The 17,069-nt window shown below is 47.7% G+C and overlaps 2 protein-coding genes across 2 annotated transcripts; one reads left to right on the top strand and one right to left on the bottom strand.

Moving 5' to 3' along the window:
* Positions 1-127: 127 nt before the first annotated feature.
* On the bottom strand, positions 128-7,891 carry MED19 (mediator complex subunit 19). The gene is made up of 5 exons (XM_065945446.1): positions 7,577-7,891; positions 2,437-2,693; positions 2,161-2,257; positions 1,759-1,853; positions 128-1,661 (listed from the first exon to the last, which is right to left on the bottom strand). The coding sequence occupies exons 1-5, from the start codon at positions 7,842-7,844 to the stop codon at positions 1,593-1,595; spliced, it is 786 nt and encodes a 261-aa protein (XP_065801518.1). The 5' UTR covers positions 7,845-7,891; the 3' UTR covers positions 128-1,592.
* Positions 7,892-8,183: 292 nt separating this feature from the next.
* TMX2 (thioredoxin related transmembrane protein 2) lies at positions 8,184-16,400 on the top strand. The gene is made up of 8 exons (XM_065945444.1): positions 8,184-8,436; positions 12,743-12,803; positions 13,048-13,161; positions 13,913-13,989; positions 14,248-14,354; positions 14,525-14,590; positions 14,670-14,799; positions 15,537-16,400. The coding sequence occupies exons 1-8, from the start codon at positions 8,248-8,250 to the stop codon at positions 15,681-15,683; spliced, it is 891 nt and encodes a 296-aa protein (XP_065801516.1). The 5' UTR covers positions 8,184-8,247; the 3' UTR covers positions 15,684-16,400.
* Positions 16,401-17,069: the final 669 nt, after the last annotated feature.

The following is a 17,069-nucleotide window of genomic DNA, read 5'->3' as shown; positions in this document are numbered from 1 at the left end:
TTCTGTGTGCTAAAGGCAGGGTGACTGATCTCTGATGGGAAGCTACGAGGACGGAACTCTGGTCCGGGCCCATCTGTAAGCAGGACTATGGGGAAGAGAACCACTTGAGACAAAAGAGATCCTGTTTTTACTTAAGTGATTTCTTGTAACGACCAAAACTCTTGTCATTTCAGAGTCTAGAGAGCTCTTAACTTTTGCCTACAATCCCTTAACACAATTCTCTCTGGATAGTAAAGCTTTTAGACGCAGCCAGAGGTGAGCCAGTGGATGATCACGGCGTGAAAGGGACGCAGGGGGCAGTGTGACATCTCATGCCACCTCTTCTGTCGAAAGCAAAAGGCTGTGTCCTCATTTAAACAGGCACCCTTAGACCCTCATCTCAGAAAGCTGGCCAGAGCCCTTTATTTTCCTGTCTGCAAGTGAAGGCTAAACCCTCACTCTGAAACCCTGGGTTAACGTGAGTGGAATGAGTGGTTTTCTGTCTGCTGGTCTAGATCAACCCTGGCTCACACCAACAGACTTCAGCCATGTCACGCTGGGCGTAGGTCAAGCTGCTGTCAGCTGGGTTTTCTCGTGGTTTCTGGACCTGCCTGCTGCAGGAGTTACTTCAGTTGTGCCCGTTCCGTTCAGCCGCTCAGTCGTTCCTGACTCTGCAACCCCTTGAACTGCAGCATGCCACACTTGCTGTCCACTCTCTCCCAGCATTTGCTCAAACTCATATCCACCATGCCATCCAACCCTCTCACCCTCTGCTGGTCCCTTCTCTTGCCCTCAATCTTTCCCAGCATCAGCATCTTTTCCACTGAGTCGGCTACTTCAGGCTGCCTTTTTGGGTTTTTTTTTTGCTGTTTTAGAAGCTTAGATAGGCAGTCACATCAGCCAATAATTTCACTGTCTTAAGGAGTGAGGAAGATCAAAAGTAGTTCTTATTATAAAGAGAACCATTTACCTTTGCTTGCCAGAAATTTATTTTTTTAAAAAAACCACAGGGTTGACCAAGTAGCAACCTTGCTGAGATTCACTTCTGACCGTGGGTGCTTTCTCCATCGGCTACCGAGTTTCCACACGAAACTGACCTAGGACACAGCTGGGCCGCAAGCGGGAAGGTCATCCAGACAATGGCTGGCAACCTTAGGGGCAGGGCGTTAACGTGCCTGGGGCAGAAAGGTATCCACTTCTGGACCCTGCTCCCTGGCTGCCCCGCCTGCTGAGGAGACAGTGTCACGCAAGGTCCGAGCCCCCTCAGACCTCAGCACGCCTTGGCTTACGCCCTGACTCCCATGGAAAGGCACTTACCTCCTCAAAGGCAGCCACGCTTCAGCCAGTTTGATAAATGCAATTTTAAGAGAACAAAAATCCTAACAAACCAGACCAAGTCCTACATCAGACAAACTGCACACAAGAGGTGAACAGAAAGCTTCCTGGGAAGGGAAGAGGTGTCCGTGGGGAAGGGAGCCAGGCGGAGGCCGCCGGGAGCCCGGCCCGTCTCCCTTTCGGCTCCTCCGGCGGAGCGGCTTCTGCCTGGGCGCCCAGGCGCTGACCCGGGCTGGCTCCGGCCCAGCAGCGAAGTCCTAGCAGGGTCCGCCGGCCCCTTAGCGGAGGCTGCTGCTGCTGCTGGCCTGAGAGCTGCCCATCCCGGGGTGCTCCGGGCTGTGTCGGTTCTGGAAGGAAAGGAGGGCAGAGGAAGAGGAGGCGGCTCTCCCGAGGGCCCGGGCGAGACAGGGACTCACGGGCTGCCTGCACGGGCTGCCGCCATACCTTCTTCTTCTTCTTCTCCTTCTTCTTCCTCTTCCTCTCAGGGTCCTCTTCCTTTTTCTTTTTCTTCTTCTTGTGATCTGAATCAGACGGCGTCTCTATGGGAGATACGAGGTGCCCGTCACAGGATGGGCCCCAAATTCTGCTCCGCCAGAACTCGGATGCAAGGATAACCCCTAGTCGGCCACCGCTTCTGTGCGCGTGACCAGGACAGCTCAGAGGCACCGCTGAAGCCCTGGCCCGCGTTCCCGCCTGCCCAGGGGGGCCCGCTTATGTCAGCTGCTTCTCTAAGGAGAAGCGGGGAGCCCAGGGCTCGTGATGAACTTAACTGAGCGTTTAACTCAGGAAGGTCAAACCAGATTCAGAGCGCATGGCTTCCTGGCTCGGAAAAGAACGGCTTCTTACCTGGGGGGACGGGGTCCTGGGTGCGGCTCTGCTTGTGCTTCTGCTTATTCTTCTTCTTGGGCGGCTGAATATGCATCAGGCGGCACTGCTCTGGCAACTGAAGGAGTGAAGGAAGGGCTGGGTGAGCAGAGGGCGGAAACCCCCCTTCCCATCACCTGCTCTGCTCCCATCACCTGCTCTGCGCAGTACGGTAGGGAGGGACAGCCCCAGGAGGAACACCACTGCGAAGGCTTCGGGCCGCCCCCCTCGCCCCCTCCTCCCCAGGCGGGTACGCACCGGGCCGGTGTGCAGGCGGAAGCCAGCCAGCATGGTCCCTGTGATGGGGTTGAAAGAGCCCCCGAGGATGGGGGGCTTCTCGATGAGGGAGCGCAGGCTGCTGTTGTCATGGGAACCAGGCAGATCAATCATGCCCGGCAGGTCGGGCAGGAAGTTACTGAGCTTCTCCTTCACTTTCTTCCCGCAGAATTTATTATAGGCGTGCTCCAGGCTGTAGTGCGTGATCAGGTTGGTGCTGCCCGTCAGCTCGGAGCTGCCTGGGGGAACGAGGAGAGGAAGGAGAGTCAGCTCCCAGAGCTGCTGGGGAGCCGCTCAGCCGCGTCTGACTCTGCGAGCCCCGGCCTTCACTGTCTCCCGGAGTTTGCTCAAATTAATGTCGATGCCATCCAACCACCTCATCCTCTGTTGCCTTCTTCTCCTGCCCTCAATCTTTCCCAGCATCAGGGTCTTTTCCAAGAATACAGAACTTTTTTTTTTTAATTCACTGACCTAGAAGGGAAAGTAAAAGACCATATTTTAACCTAAATAAGGAATCTTTTAAGTTAGAATTACCAAAAAAGAAGTTATTTTTGAGTAAGAAATAGCAGGAGTAAATAATAACATACGACAGACACTAAAAATTCTGTGCTATAGAATGGAAGGTTGGAATGAGGAGAAAAAACAGGCAAAAATCCAAATAGGGCAGCGGTGGAAACCGCTTTAACCCAGTGAAGCAGACACTCAGTCTAACCAGAGTAATAGCGTATACGGCGCTTATAATCTGTGCTAGACACCGCTCTGTGTTTCATCAATATGCTAGCGAGAAATTACACTTCTGGCTGTGACCAGAATAATATAACCTCACAGCTCAGCTACAGCTAAGCTTAAGGCCGGCTATGACCCAGGGGTGTGAGTGTACTGCTTCCTTTTTTAAACTAGCAAGAAACTCCAGTCACCTTCACAGAGAAAAACAGATTTTTCTAGCTACTGCTGGTAACTTTCGTTACCACCACCTTCACTTTTACTCTTCTTATAATACCAAATATGATAGCTCTGCCTAGAAGAAAGAAACGTTTGATTAGAAGTTGGGCAACTAAAACTGTAATCCCTTATGTGCCTGTTTCTGCTTATCTATGGAATGCAGTAAAAGCTATCATAATTACACATAATTTTTTTTCAAGGTTCAAATAAAACATTGAAAAGTATAAAGTATGTACGTGGAAGGCATCATCAATATAAACATTTCATGGCTGACTTTCTTCAAAGAACTGCTGTTGTTGCTGTTCAGTCCTAGGTCATGTCTGACTCTTTCTGAGACCCCATGGACCACAGCATGCCAGGCTTCTTCCCTGTCCTTCACTGTCCCCTGGAGTTTGCTCAGACCCATGTCCATTGAGTCAGTGATGCTATCCAACTATCTCATCCTCTGCCGCCCTCTTTTCCTTGTGCCTTCAGTCTTTCCCTAGCATCAGGGTCTTTTCCAATGAGCTGGCTCTTCGTATCAGGTGGATGCGTACTGGAGCTTCAGTATTAGTAAAGCTTCAGCTTCAGCATCAGTCCTTCCAATGAACATTCAGGACTCATTTCCTTCAGGATTGACTAGTTTGATCTCCTTGCAGTCCAAGGAACTCTCAAGAGTCTTCTCCAACACCACAGTTCAAAAGCATCAATTCTTTGGTGCTCAGCCTTCTTTACATCCAAGTCACATCCACACATAACCACTGGAAAAACCACAGCTTTGACTAGACAGACCTTGGTCAGCAAAGTGATGTCTCTGCTTTTTGGCACGCTGCCTAGGTTTGCAGCAGCTGTCCTTCCAAGGAGCAAGCGCCTTTTAATTTCACGGCTGCAGTCACCATCTGCAGTGATTTTGGCGGTCAGGACAATAAAATTTGTCACTGCTTCCACTTTTTCCCCTTCTATTTGCCATGGAGTGATAGGACTGGATGCCACAATCTTAGTTTTTTTGAACGTTGAGTTTCAAGCCAGTTTTTCCACTCTCTTCTTAGTAATTTAACTAGGGTCCAGTGGTGAGGATAGAAATATCTAACCTACAATTTCATAGTCTAGTTATGATGAACATTCAGGGTACAAATGACAAAAGTGACTTGTTTATAATCATTCACTTGAGAAAACTCAGCTTCTGAGCTATCAGCCCACTGAGGGCTGAGAAAAATGCCTTGTTCATTCATGTGTCACTGGTGCTCAATAAACATTAAATGAACAAGGTATTTTTCCTATTGACAGGCCTAACTCTATTCTATTCCCTTGTCTTCCACGCCAGCTGTCTCTGAAGAATGGTCCATGTAATGGCAGGAGGCTCAGGGACCCAGTACTTCTCATATCAGCACTGCCTCCTTCTGTTTTTCCCCACTTTGTGGTTTTTCTAAATTCTTTAACCTAAAAGAGTCCATCCAATGTTCCATTTTGCCCATCAGTTCTATGAAGATGATTTATAAATCTCTCTCCTCATTCCTGACTCCACTCCTGAAAACTAATCTTCCATTTCCAACACTCTCTTAATTCATTGCAGATTCAGTTTTCTTTCTTTTCTTTTTCTTTTTGGCTGTACCAGGAGGCTTATGTGATTGTAGTTCCCTGATCAAACCCCTTGCAGAAAAAGTATGGCACCCTAACCACTGGACTGTCAGGGAATTCCCTTGATTTTTTTTTTTTTTTAAACTCCAACAAATGTTCCCCACCTCACTCATGGTTCCTTTATTTTAGTACATGGCACCTGTATTCTCCAGATATCTTTAGAAGCTGTACTCAGTTCAAAAATCTTAATGGTTTCCCATTCCCTCAGGAAAAAGCTCAAATTCCTTCGATCTGCATTCGTGGTTGAACATATAAACGTCTTACTGAAACATCACTAGCTGGGATCAAGACTGCTGGGATAAAGAGCAACAACCTCAGATAGATGACACCCCTCTAATGGCAGAAAGTGAACAGGAACCACAGAGCCTCTTGATGAGGGTGAAAGAGAGTGAAAAGGCTGGCTTAAAACTCAACATTCAAAAAACTAAGATCATGGCATCAGGTTCCATCACTTCATGGCAAATAGAAGGCAAAAAAGTGGAGGCAGTGATAGACTTTATCTTTTTGGGCTCCAAAATCACTGCAGATGGTGACTGCAGCCATGAAATTAAAAGACGTTTACTTCTTGAATGGAAAGCTGTGACAAACCTAGACAGCATTTAAAAAAAGCAGAGACATCATTTTGCCGATAAATGTCCGTACAGTCAAAGCTATGGATGTGGGATGAACTGAAAGACGTCCTCGAGACTAACATGTCTAAAATGACTCTTGATTTCCACCTCCTCAAACTTGTTCTTTCCTGACCCTGTTATTCAAGCCAAAAATTTGAAATCATCCTCAATTCCTCTCTCCTCCACTTCTATATTCAATCCTTCATTCCTGTCAGTTCTACCTCTAACATTTATCCTGCATCCATTTATTTCTTTCCTCCATTGCTATCGCCTAGTCCAACCACCACTTTCCTGGACCACTAAGTAGTAACGTTATTGAAAAGAGGATTTTGCAGAAATGAATGCAATAATTAATTCAGCTATTTCACTACCTACTTTGCATTATTACATTCAGTAGTCACAGCTGACACACCTGTAAAGTCTTCTTCAGCACCATGAGTTTCATTTTCACTTTCCATATCAGAAAACAATCACTAAGATTTTTTGTCTCTTTGTTGCTCTAATAGTCCCATTGTATGAATCAGAACTATATTTGGACAACTAACATCTTCTGAGACACTAGTAAACATGCTGCTCGGACAATAAGAGAAAAGTATCCGCATAAAATTCACTGAAAAAATTTTCTTCACTCAAAACTTCATGATGTATCATTTTTTAAAATTTTATGAAAATAAACTTATGTTTATAAGGTACACAAGGTTGGAATAAACACCTAACAGAGCAAAATGTGAATGATAATGCCAATCATATGTTGTATAATGAATCCTTGATCAATTTTAAGCTCTAACAACTTCCCACGGTGATGTTAATGGTTTCACTCTAAAACATATTTTGACATGCTTCTGGTCAATAACATGCTAAAACCTAAATGTCTAACACAGGCCTCTGCCTACCACTCTCACTTTATCTCCTACCACTCCTCTGTTCACTCAAGTCCAACTGATCTTCTGTCCCTCAAACATTACAACATTTTTCTCACATTGGGGCTATTGATTTCAATTTTTTTTTTGTATCCAGTTATCCCTCCTCCCACTCATAAATGGCTAGATCTTTCTCTGAACTTACATTTTAACTCACTCTAAAGTTACCTACTCAGAGAGAGCTTCTCTGATCACTCTAGCTAAAGCAGTTCCGCTCCCTTAAATCTTTATCACATTTTTTTTCCCCCTTACAGCCATAACTGCTATGTGATTTCACCCTGTTACCTTTTGCCTCCTCCATGGGCACGTAAACTCCCAAACAGGCAAGGATCTTGTCAGCCTTTTTCACAGCTGTGTCTTCAGTATGTACAATACCCCTTAGTACACAGAGTAGGTGCTCAACGAAATAACTTTCTGAATGAAAGAATCTGGATAAATTCTATTTACTTGTTCCAAGAGATGAGGAAAGGACCAGGCTCAGAGAAAAAAGGAAGGCAATATGCACCAAACCAACATGAATTCGGAAGCAGATTTGGAACTAGGTCCGCAAGAATGTTAAATCAGGACTCTCAAATTCCAAACTCGAGCCGCTCAGTCGTGTCCGACTCTCTGCGACCCCATCGACTGTAGCCCGCCGGGCTCTTCCGTCCATGGAATTTTTCCAAGCAGGGATACTGGAGTGGGTAGCCTTTTCTTTCTCTAGGGGATCTTCCCGCCTGAGGGATAAAACCCAGGTCTCCTGCATTGCAGGCGGATTCTTTACCGTCTGAACCACCAGAGAGTAATTTTTTGGGAGTTGTAAAACCACCGTCAGGGTCAGAGGCAGGGCGGAGCGTGAAAGGCGGCCACGGCGACCCATTCTTCTCATTCCCAGTCCATCCCGAGAATTCTCAGTCCTTTCCGACACGGAACTCCGAAATACCCACAAGCGCCCCGCGGGCTACCCTTCACCTCCCTCGGCGGCTAGGAACCACGCCCAGCCCCACCTCGCGGCGATCTGATTGGCCGGCTTCGGCCGGGCCTCGTACTCACCTGGAAGCTCCCTCATTAGGTAGAAGGGGCCGCAGCCTGCCGCCGACTTGTCGCTCCCGGGAGGGGCCGAGGCGGCGGTCGGGGGCGGGGCCGTTCCCGGCCCCCCGCCCGGAGGCGGCGGCGGCGGAGGGGGCGGCTTCCCGGGTCCGAAGCCGAGTGCCGCTGGCGGAGGTGGCGGGTCAGCTTGGGCCCCGAACAGCGCCGTGAAATTCTCCATCGTCCCCTCCGCCCCGGCGCCGTCCCGGTGTCTGGCGTTAATGATCCTCATTGGTTAATCTTTTCATGGGGTACCGCCCTTTTCCTCCAGGGGCCGTTTACCATTGGATTGCCTCTGGCCCTGCCTACCTTCTTCCGGCAAGTACTTCCGTCGCCTTCTGAGAACGTCCCGGAAATACTCCTTAACTTTATTCTGCGAGGCCTCCGCTCGCCGCAATCGCTTAACCAATGAAATGACTCAGGTAGAAAAAACGACAGCTAGGTTAGCCAATAACATATCAAATCCCTTTCTCACCTCCCTTAGTTGCCAATCAGAGGCCAATCAGAGATCTAGTTCCGGGCCCAGAGGCGGGGTATCTGACACTCGGCCCAATGGAAACCTTCAATGGTGAGAGAGGCGGGACCAGACCTACGGAAGCCGAAGAGAGCGGCCGGCGCCTCGGGGGGCCGGAAAGATGGCTGTCCTAGCGCCTTTGATTGCTCTCGTGTATTCGGTCCCGCGACTTTCACGATGGCTGGCCCGACCTTACTACTTTTTGTCAGCCCTGCTGTCTGCTGCCTTCCTGCTTGTGAGGAAGCTGCCCCCTGTCTGCGAAAGTCTCCCCACGCAACGCGAAGACGGCAACCCGTGTGACTTTGACTGGGTGAGCGACCCCCGCCTCAGGACCCCACGACCTTGACTGTCCCCGCCCTGGTGGTCGCTGTCGGGAGCCCCGAGGCTGACCGTTTTGAGAACGCCTCAGGTTCCGAGCCTCTTAGCGGACTTGACAGACTACTAAGTGTAGGGCGTGGGTTGTCATCGAGCCTAAACCTCCTCTTGTTTAGGGTGAGAAAGCGGCCGGTTAGCTCGCCCAACAGCCTAAGCTTTCTGCTTTTTGAGTCCAAGCTCCTTCCCACTTCCCAATCCATGCTCGACAAGAGTCCTCCCCAAACTGGGCACCCGCACTGTCTTCGTGTTGCTCGTTATGTAAAGCCTGTTGAGGGACCGGTGAGTTGTACGAGGCAAGTTGTATCTGTAGTATTCTCGTTTTATTGACGAAGAAACTGATCTTGGCGTGGTTAGGACACTCGTCCAAGGTCACACAACTAGTGAGCGACGATGATTTGCAACCACTAGGCCATGGTAAACAGCACACAGTCTTTTCTTAAAATTAACAGTCTCAGAGGGAGGACTGTGTGCTGGGCCCTGTGCCGCATACTGGGGATGTAAAAATAAATAAAACTATTAGGCGTATTGAAATGGAATTGTAAAAAAATAAGTTGTAAAGAAATCTGTCTGAAGCCTCTTGCAATCCTTCGTGAGCTGGAGTGGAGGGACCACTCAGAAAAATAACTTGAGGGGCTTCCCTGGTGGTCCAGTGGTTAAGATTCTGCACTTCCCTTGCAGGGGGCCTGGGTTCCATCCCTGGTCAGGAAACTAGGATTCTGCTTGTTTTGAGGCAAAAAAAAAAAAAAGGTGTAAAATAAGTTGAAGCTCTCTGCCCTCTGCTGGATAGCCATATACATGTTTTGAGGAAAGACAGTCACCTGAGTTTTTGTCTTTTTTTTGAAAGCCCGAAATGAGTCTTGATCTTGAACAGAACCTGCTTCCTTACTTTTATTCCTCATCCCACAGTTTTTCATACTCTATCTTTTCCCAATGTTATTAATTAGCTCAGATGTAGCCATCTTCTTCAAAAGATCCTATTTTTATCTATCCCACTTTAACCAAAATAAGACTCAAACATGTAAGTGGACAGAAATAAAGATTTTATAAAAGGGACTTTTTATGCAGTTAATTTCTCTGTGTACTCTTCCCTAATTATATGCAAAATATTGTAAGAATTTATGTTTTCTTTTTACTCTTTTTTTTTTTTTAACTATGTAGTACTTGTAACTGTTTTCCTGGAAAATCTGTGTTTTATTCACTTACCCTGGTGATTTGAAGTTACAATATTAAGGTAAATAGTGTTAGCAAGGATGTGACTTCCCTGGTGGCTCAGCAGTAAAGAATCTACTTGCTAGTACAGAGACTTGGGTTCGATCCCTGTGTTGGGAAGATCTCCTGGAGAAGGAAATGGCAACCCACTCCAGTATTCTTGCCTGGGAAATCCCATGGACGGAGGAGCCTGGCAGGCTTCAGTACATGGGGTCGCAAAGAGTCAGACAGGACTCAAGTGAGTAAGCACATACACCCACAACCGTTGAATTTGAGTAAGGGCCAAGTATTAGATAACAACAAGGAAGTAGTGTTAATTTTGTTAGATATGATAATGGTGTTTTAGTTTGTTTTAACAAAGAAGTTCTTATCTGTAAGGCACATGTACTGAAATCTTTACAGTTGAAATAATACAGTTGCAATTTGCTTTTAAGTTTCTCCAGCAAAAGAAATGGGTAGCGTAGATGAAATCTTTGGCCATACTGGCAAAATATTACTATTGAAACTGAGTATTAGGGGTTTACTAAGGTATTGTAGGAGGTGGAAAATAATTTTCCCTTTACCCTTTTGAAGTCTTGTTTGAGACTACTGTAGTAAAAGATTAAAGTCAGTTAAAATAACAAATTTATTAACATGTGTAACTTGTGTACATGGGATATACCCAGGGAAAAACCAGTGACAAAGAGGCTTAGAATTCCAGCTTATATGGCATCTTCAACAAAGAACATAAATTTGTGGAGAAATGACAGGATGAAGACAGAAAGAGTTTTAGGTTTGCAGGAGACAAAAATTGGAAAGGTAAACTAATGGTAGATAAAGCCTCGTTTGTTACATAGCTCACTCTGGTGCTATCTCCAGGCTGATAGCATCTAAAGTTATCTTCCTGATTAGCTTTCTCCTTGGTAGAGAAGGTAAATTTTTGTCCTACTCTTAGACACGTAAGGGAAGGGGATGGAGCTTTTCTTTATTCTACTTCTCATTAGTTGTCTGTAGACTCAAAATAATCCTTATGCCAAAATGGCATACTTGGGAGTGGCATATACTGCCACCCTTCAGTATCCTCTCTGATTTGGTGTATGTTTGAAAACTTCCTTAATAAACAGTTTGAAACAGGGCTACGCTGGTTACTCAGACAGAATCCACCTGTCAGTGCAAGAGACACAGTTTTGATCCCTGGTCAGGGAGGATTCCCCTTGCTGTGGAGCAGCTCAGTCGGTGTGCACAGCTACTGAGCCTGTGCTCTGGAGCCTGGGGGCCGCACCCACTGAGCCCACTTGTGGCATTTACTGAAGCCCATGTGCCCTAGAGCCTGTGCTCCACGACGAGGGAGGCCACCGCAGTGAGCAGCCCGTTCATCCCAACAAGGGAAAAGCTCACCTAGCAACAGAGACCCAGCACAGCCAAAAACAAATACAGATAAAATTATTAAAAAAAAAAAAAAAAGAAAGTTTGAAACAGTGAATAAACAAGCAAACAACCAAGGGAGCTCTTGTTTATGCAGTTATTCTGGAACCGAGTCTCGTCCTGTCTTCTCCTGATGGCCTTGAGATCGTCCCAGCATCATGCCAGCAGGGGGAGAAAGAAAGCTGTCCTGCAAGGACGTGCATCCCCTTTCTTAACTGCCTGGGCACAGAAGTGGCGCGTCACTTCTGCTCACAGTGTGTGTGAGCTGGAGTGCTGGCCGCACAGACCTCCCTAGTTGCGGAATGTCCAGCAGGAAAAGGAAGTAAGGTCTGGAGTATACGTGGCTGGTCTTTACCACAGACCCATTCTCTGTCTTTAGAGTATATTCCTTGTAGACCTGTCTTTGGTCTCCTGATTGGGCATAATTCTCTTTTTAAATCATCTTTCCATAATTATAAAAGCCACTTTTAAAGCCAGTTTCATTCTTGAAAACTCTTCCTAATTTCTACTCAGAATGTTTAGTAAGGTTTGTCATATTCCCTCCCCCTCCCCCCCCACTTTCGATGTCCATTTCTAAATCTAGTCAGTTGCTTTTTGTTGGAGATTGAGGCTAAAAACCTAGGTCCCTGATCGCTGGCCCTAAGTCGCAGTTAACTGGTTCTGTCTGAGGTGATTTGGGTCCTGCATGGCTGACGAAGGAAAGCCTCAACCCCCGGCTACAGAAGGCCCTCCCCTGTGCAGCCTCACAAGGGCCTTGTGAGCATCTTTGCGGCCTTCACTCTGAAGTGACCTCGTTTGTGTCTTCTCATTTTTATTGTCTGTCTCACTTACCTCACAGGGAACTTCTCTTCTAGAAGGTGAGAAAGAACAGTAAACTAGTGGTACTGAAAAGTGCCTTTGAGAGGTTTGAAAGGACTCCTTCAGCTCTCAAATTTATTCAAGGTGCATGGATTACACTGTGAATATTAGGTGGAGAGGAATGTTTTAACTTAAAACCGAAGAAATGGAATAACCGTCTGTTGTATTGATGGATATGATTGAGAAAGTTTACCTGGAAAAGTTTCGCTTTACCGGTCACATTGAGTTGATTGTGGTATCTTCAAGTTTGACACCATACACTCCGTAACTCTTTCATGCTTCTGTCTTCTTTAGTCCTCAGTCAGGGGAGCCCGTGCTCCCACGTTAGGCGCTCTGCTGAAAGGCAACAAGCCGTTTGTGGTAGGGTAGAATTGGAACCTGCGTCTTCTGATTGCTGTTTTCCCCACCACCCCTTGTGCCTGCTAAGTCACTTTAGTCATGTCTGACTCTTTGCGACCCTATGGACTGTAGCCCAGCAGGCTTCTCTATCCGTGGGACTCTCCAGGCAAGAATCCTGGAGTGGGTGGCCATGCCCTCCTCCAGGGGATCGTCCCGACCCAGGAATTAAACCCGCCTCTCTTGTGTCTCCTGCACTGGCGGGTGGGTTGTTTACCACTAGCGCCACCGGGGAAGCCCACACTCTCCTTAGCTGAGTCCGGTTCTCTCTCTATGTTACGGTTCCCGGTTTGCATCTCTGTTGGTTTTTCTCACTCATGTGGCCCCCTGGTCACCACGTCCATGGCCTTCCTGACGCTCTGACTCTGTTGCAGAGAGAAGTGGAGATCCTGATGTTCCTCAGCGCCATCGTGATGATGAAGAACCGCAGGTCCAGTAAGTGGCATTTCCTGTGTCTCAGGCTCTCACGGTCCGGCCCGACGACCTCTGGAACCTTTCACTCATGCTACGAGAGGGGCATTATTTGGTGAACTTGTCCCTCATTCTGTGCCAAGGCTGAATTTGACCTTAGACTTCTATCCCCTCCCCGCCTCCCGTTTCACAGTATTCCAAGGAGAGGGACAAATAGTAGAGCGTGGGAGCACGCAGCCCAGCCTGACCTGACACTTCTGTGTTTCAGTCACCGTGGAACAGCACATAGGCAACATCTTCATGTTCAGCAAGGTGGCCAATGCGATTCTTTTCTTCCGCCTGGATGTTCGTATGGGCCTGCTTTACATCACACTCTGCATAGGTAAGGAGACTGAAGACTTGGTTGTGGGAACCAGACTCCAGCACCAAACCAGGCTCTCCATACCTGTCTTCCATAGCTTACACCTCATCAACTGTGTGAGGCTCAGATGAGAAGGACCTACAGAGACTGTAGTTCAAAAGGAAGGGGATGTGTCTGTGTATGTCTACAAAGTGTACTCTTTGGTACTTGAAATCTTTAGGTTGGTTTGAAAGTAAATCCCCTACTCAAGGTCTTATATGTTTCCTGTGTTGACTTTAAAATGCACAACATGAGAGCTGCAAGTTAAGTTTTAACTGGGGCACAGCAAGGACTGCAGGCTGGGAGGTAGCACCTCAGTTAGCTCTGAGAGACCGCTCCAGAGAGGCAGGAGGAGAGGACAGTACACATGTGATTTTGGCGAAGGGGCAGTACGTGCAGTCAGCATATATTTTTTCTAAAAAGTGTGTGCTAGTCTCACGAAGCTTTCTGCCACTCACAAGAAACCGTTGTCACCGTGAAGGATTTTCTGGATATGAGAAGATACACAAATCGGGCTCATAAAATCAGCTCCTGAGAATATTTAACTATCAGAGGACCTGTCCTGCCAGTTTTCCACTGAGCACAGGGTGCCTCGTTTCTGCTCTCCACCCTGAGCTCCTTCGGGGGTGTTGAAGGTCGGCAGCTGCGGGCGCGCATGACTTAATCCTTACAGAGGTAGATGGCAAGGGCCACTCTGTAGGTAACAGCTGTGATGTCCTTTTTCTGTGTTTAGTGTTCTTGATGACATGCAAACCCCCATTGTACATGGGCCCTGAGTACATCAAGTACTTCAGTGACAAGACCATTGACGTGAGTAGCCGCCTTCCCCGTCCCTCGGGTCCCTCGGGGGAGATTTTGTCATTACGCTCACTACTCAGAGGAGCAGCCGTGCTTCAGAGTGGAAGTCAAGGGCGCTGGTTCGTTGTGGGCTCGAGGAGAATCAAGGGCACGGTGGCTCATGGCGGGGTCTGCAGAGGTGGGAAGCCGAGACGAGGATTTCGGTGCTAGAGTCTGAATCTTCCAGGAGCCTGTGTAGTCCCTTCACCGTTCCCTCTCTGTGTGTGGCAGGAGGAGCTGGAGCGGGACAAGAGGGTCACTTGGATCGTGGAGTTCTTCGCCAACTGGTCCAGTGACTGCCAGTCATTTGCCCCTATCTACGCTGACCTCTCGCTCAAGTGAGTGGGACAGAGGGAGGGGTGGTCGAAATCGTCCCTTCCCTCTCACTGCTTTGGCCTTGGTTTTTGCACACTGCAACCGGAGGCACTCCCGACCCCAACCTCAGATATCTGTATCTCTGCTTCATTGATCCATTCTCTCGCCATGTGAAACAATACATTCCGCTCAGGTACAATTGTACAGGGCTGAATTTTGGGAAGGTAGACGTTGGACGCTACACGGACGTTAGTACACGGTATGTGAGGGCCTGGGCAGGGGATTGCTTGGGGGGATATACGCAAATGCACTTACAGAGAACCTTCTGGATCCTGCAGGTACAAAGTGAGCACGTCACCCCTCACCAAGCAGCTCCCTACCCTGATCCTGTTCCAAGGCGGGAAGGAGGTCATGCGGCGGCCGCAGATCGACAAGAAGGGCCGGGCTGTCTCTTGGACATTCTCAGAGGTATGTGAGCAGGCAGGTGGTTTGCAGGAGGGTGTAGAACAGGAGGTCAGTTTGGAGCCCATCCTACGTTTGATTCCTAGTTCTGCTACTTGCCCACAAGCTTTGAGAGTGTGAACTATTTATTAGGTCTCATTATGGATTCATTCAGCAAATTATCCTACCATGTGTCAGGCATGCTAGTAGTAGGGAACGATTGTTAGTTAGGATTCAGTCTCGGTGGCTTTTGTCCTTACAGTCTGTTTCCTTGGCAGTAAATTGGAGAGGGCAGCATTTAGCTTACAGGTTTTGTTTTGCAGATTACATTAAATAATGTAGCTATAATTCTTGGCACAGTGACTGGCACATAATAGGTAAATATTAATTGATTTTTTCAGGTACCTAAAACAAGGAGATCTGGGTTAGATTCCTGTCCTTTGCTTCCTCCCTTTCTAGACTGTATAAATAAACTGACCCTTGCACAAATGAGTCAGCACTCTGGCTCTGCTTGTGTGGATAATTTTCAATAGTGAAAACTACAGTACTGCACGATCCATGTGCTTGGTTGAGTCCACACACACGGAACCACAGATTGGGAAGGACTGTGGTTGCGGAAGGCTGACTATAAGTTATAGGTGGATTTTTCACTGCACAAGGGTTGGTGCCCCAGCCACACTGCTGTTGAAGGTCAGCTGCACTTCTTCCCAGATGCCGCTCTCCCCTCCGACTTCAACCCTGATGCGTGTGTCCCTTTTACACAGGAGAACGTGATCCGAGAATTCAACCTGAATGAGCTCTATCAGCGGGCCAAGAAGCTGTCAAAGGCTGGAGATAAGATCCCCGAGGAGCAGCCTGTGGCCATGGGGCCCACTGCTGTGCCAGATGAGGAGAGCAAGAAGGACAAATAGGATCCCTGCTTCAGTCCCAGGCACCTCGGAGGCTCTGCCCTTTCTGTAACCACAAGCCTTGCCTGAGGCCTGGGCCTTTTATTTATGTTTCCCCTGTTCGCCTGTGCCTAGATGGGGCAGGGTATCGCTTCTGATTTTTAAGAGGCATCCAGGGTGATGTCAGGTACCCTCCAGGAAGGCCCCACTGTTGCGGCCGGCTGTTTCACTGGAAGGAGGGAAAGATCTTGTCTGGTGGAGGGAGAAGGCTTACCCTCCAGGCTGGGCCAGCGCGTCAGCTGCTGCGTGCTACCCGACATCTCCATCAGGCTCTGGTCTCATTATTCCTCACGGTGGTGCCACGCAGCCTGCTTAGACTAGATTAAACCCTAATGTAACAGGCCAAGGTGCAGAGTTAGTGCTGACATTTTCCCCTCATGGAATCTTACTTCTTTAGGCCCTTCTGGCTTAGTCTGTGGCCTGTATTAAAAAAAAAAAAGGTATAAGCCTATGACTGGTCCCAAGGTAAAAACCTTTAACCACAGACTTTTCTCTTTGAAGATCACTGAATAATCTACCTATTTTATGAAGATTGGGAGGAAGGGGAATGGAAGTTTGAGACTTCCTTTGTGTGGCGGGCCCTGGAGGAAAAAGCCCCTGAACGGGGGCTCACTTAACCCTGCTGCACCCTCCCCACAACCCAGTTGATGGTTTTGCACAGTAAAGAGACTGATAATTAGTTTTGATTGTGCCTTTGTGTGTTATTTGTGCATTAGAAAAGCCAGGCAATTGCAAAGGACTCTTTCGTGTTCTTCATTTCAAAGGCCATCCTGGTGAGTTCATCAGATGCTCACACAGGTCCCCAGGATGGTGGACAGCTGCAGACTGTCCGAAGGTTTGGGTCTTCCCTTTGTCCGCGTTAGTCGCTCAGTCATGTCCGACTCTTGCTTTCCCATGGACTAGTGTGCCAGGCTTCTCCGTCCATGGGATTTCCTTGGCAAGAATACTGGAGTGGGTTGCCATTTCCTTTCTCCAGGGGATCTTCCCAAAGACATAGCTAGGCTCATCAAAATCTCAGGACCTTTGCATGCATTTTAAAATGTTCCTCAAATGGTCTTGATATTACTAACACCTTACCATCCTACTTGAAAATCAGTGATGTAGACAATATAGTGAATTTACTTAGTATTTATTCATATTAGTTAATGAAGGATCCTGAGTGATTACCGTCGTTAGATCTAAGCAGTTAACTTGGAAGAAGCTCAAAATGAACTGGAGATATAATATTGGCTTGGCTTTAAAGACTAGGAAACAATCCAAGCTTCAAATAAAAACCTAGCACCCGTAACAAAGTTTACTTAACCCCAGAGTTAAGCTGTACACTTGGTCTGGGACTGATCCGTGGGTCCC

The sequence above is a fragment of the Muntiacus reevesi genome, chromosome 9, assembly GCF_963930625.1.
Source record: "Muntiacus reevesi chromosome 9, mMunRee1.1, whole genome shotgun sequence".
NCBI classification, from domain to species: Eukaryota; Metazoa; Chordata; class Mammalia; order Artiodactyla; family Cervidae; genus Muntiacus; species Muntiacus reevesi.
The sequence above is the reverse complement of the archived record's forward strand: the minus strand, read 5'-3'. Positions and strand labels throughout refer to the sequence as shown.

What these genes read in the sequence shown, in the direction of transcription:
- MED19 (XM_065945446.1), bottom strand. Translation starts at nt 7,844, where the DNA reads ATGAGGATCATTAACGCCAGACACCGGGACGGCGCCGGGGCGGAGGGG. An exon ending in CCTAATGAGGGAGCTTCCAG is followed by an intron (nt 2,694 to 7,576) that starts GTGAGTACGAGG and finishes TCGTTCCCCCAG; the next exon opens with GCAGCTCCGAGCTGACGGGC. An exon ending in TCCGCCTGCACACCGGCCCG is followed by an intron (nt 2,258 to 2,436) that starts GTGCGTACCCGC and finishes TCACTCCTTCAG; the next exon opens with TTGCCAGAGCAGTGCCGCCT.
- TMX2 (XM_065945444.1), top strand. Translation starts at nt 8,248, where the DNA reads ATGGCTGTCCTAGCGCCTTTGATTGCTCTCGTGTATTCGGTCCCGCGA. An exon ending in GATGAAGAACCGCAGGTCCA is followed by an intron (nt 12,804 to 13,047) that starts GTAAGTGGCATT and finishes TCTGTGTTTCAG; the next exon opens with TCACCGTGGAACAGCACATA. An exon ending in TTACATCACACTCTGCATAG is followed by an intron (nt 13,162 to 13,912) that starts GTAAGGAGACTG and finishes TTCTGTGTTTAG; the next exon opens with TGTTCTTGATGACATGCAAA.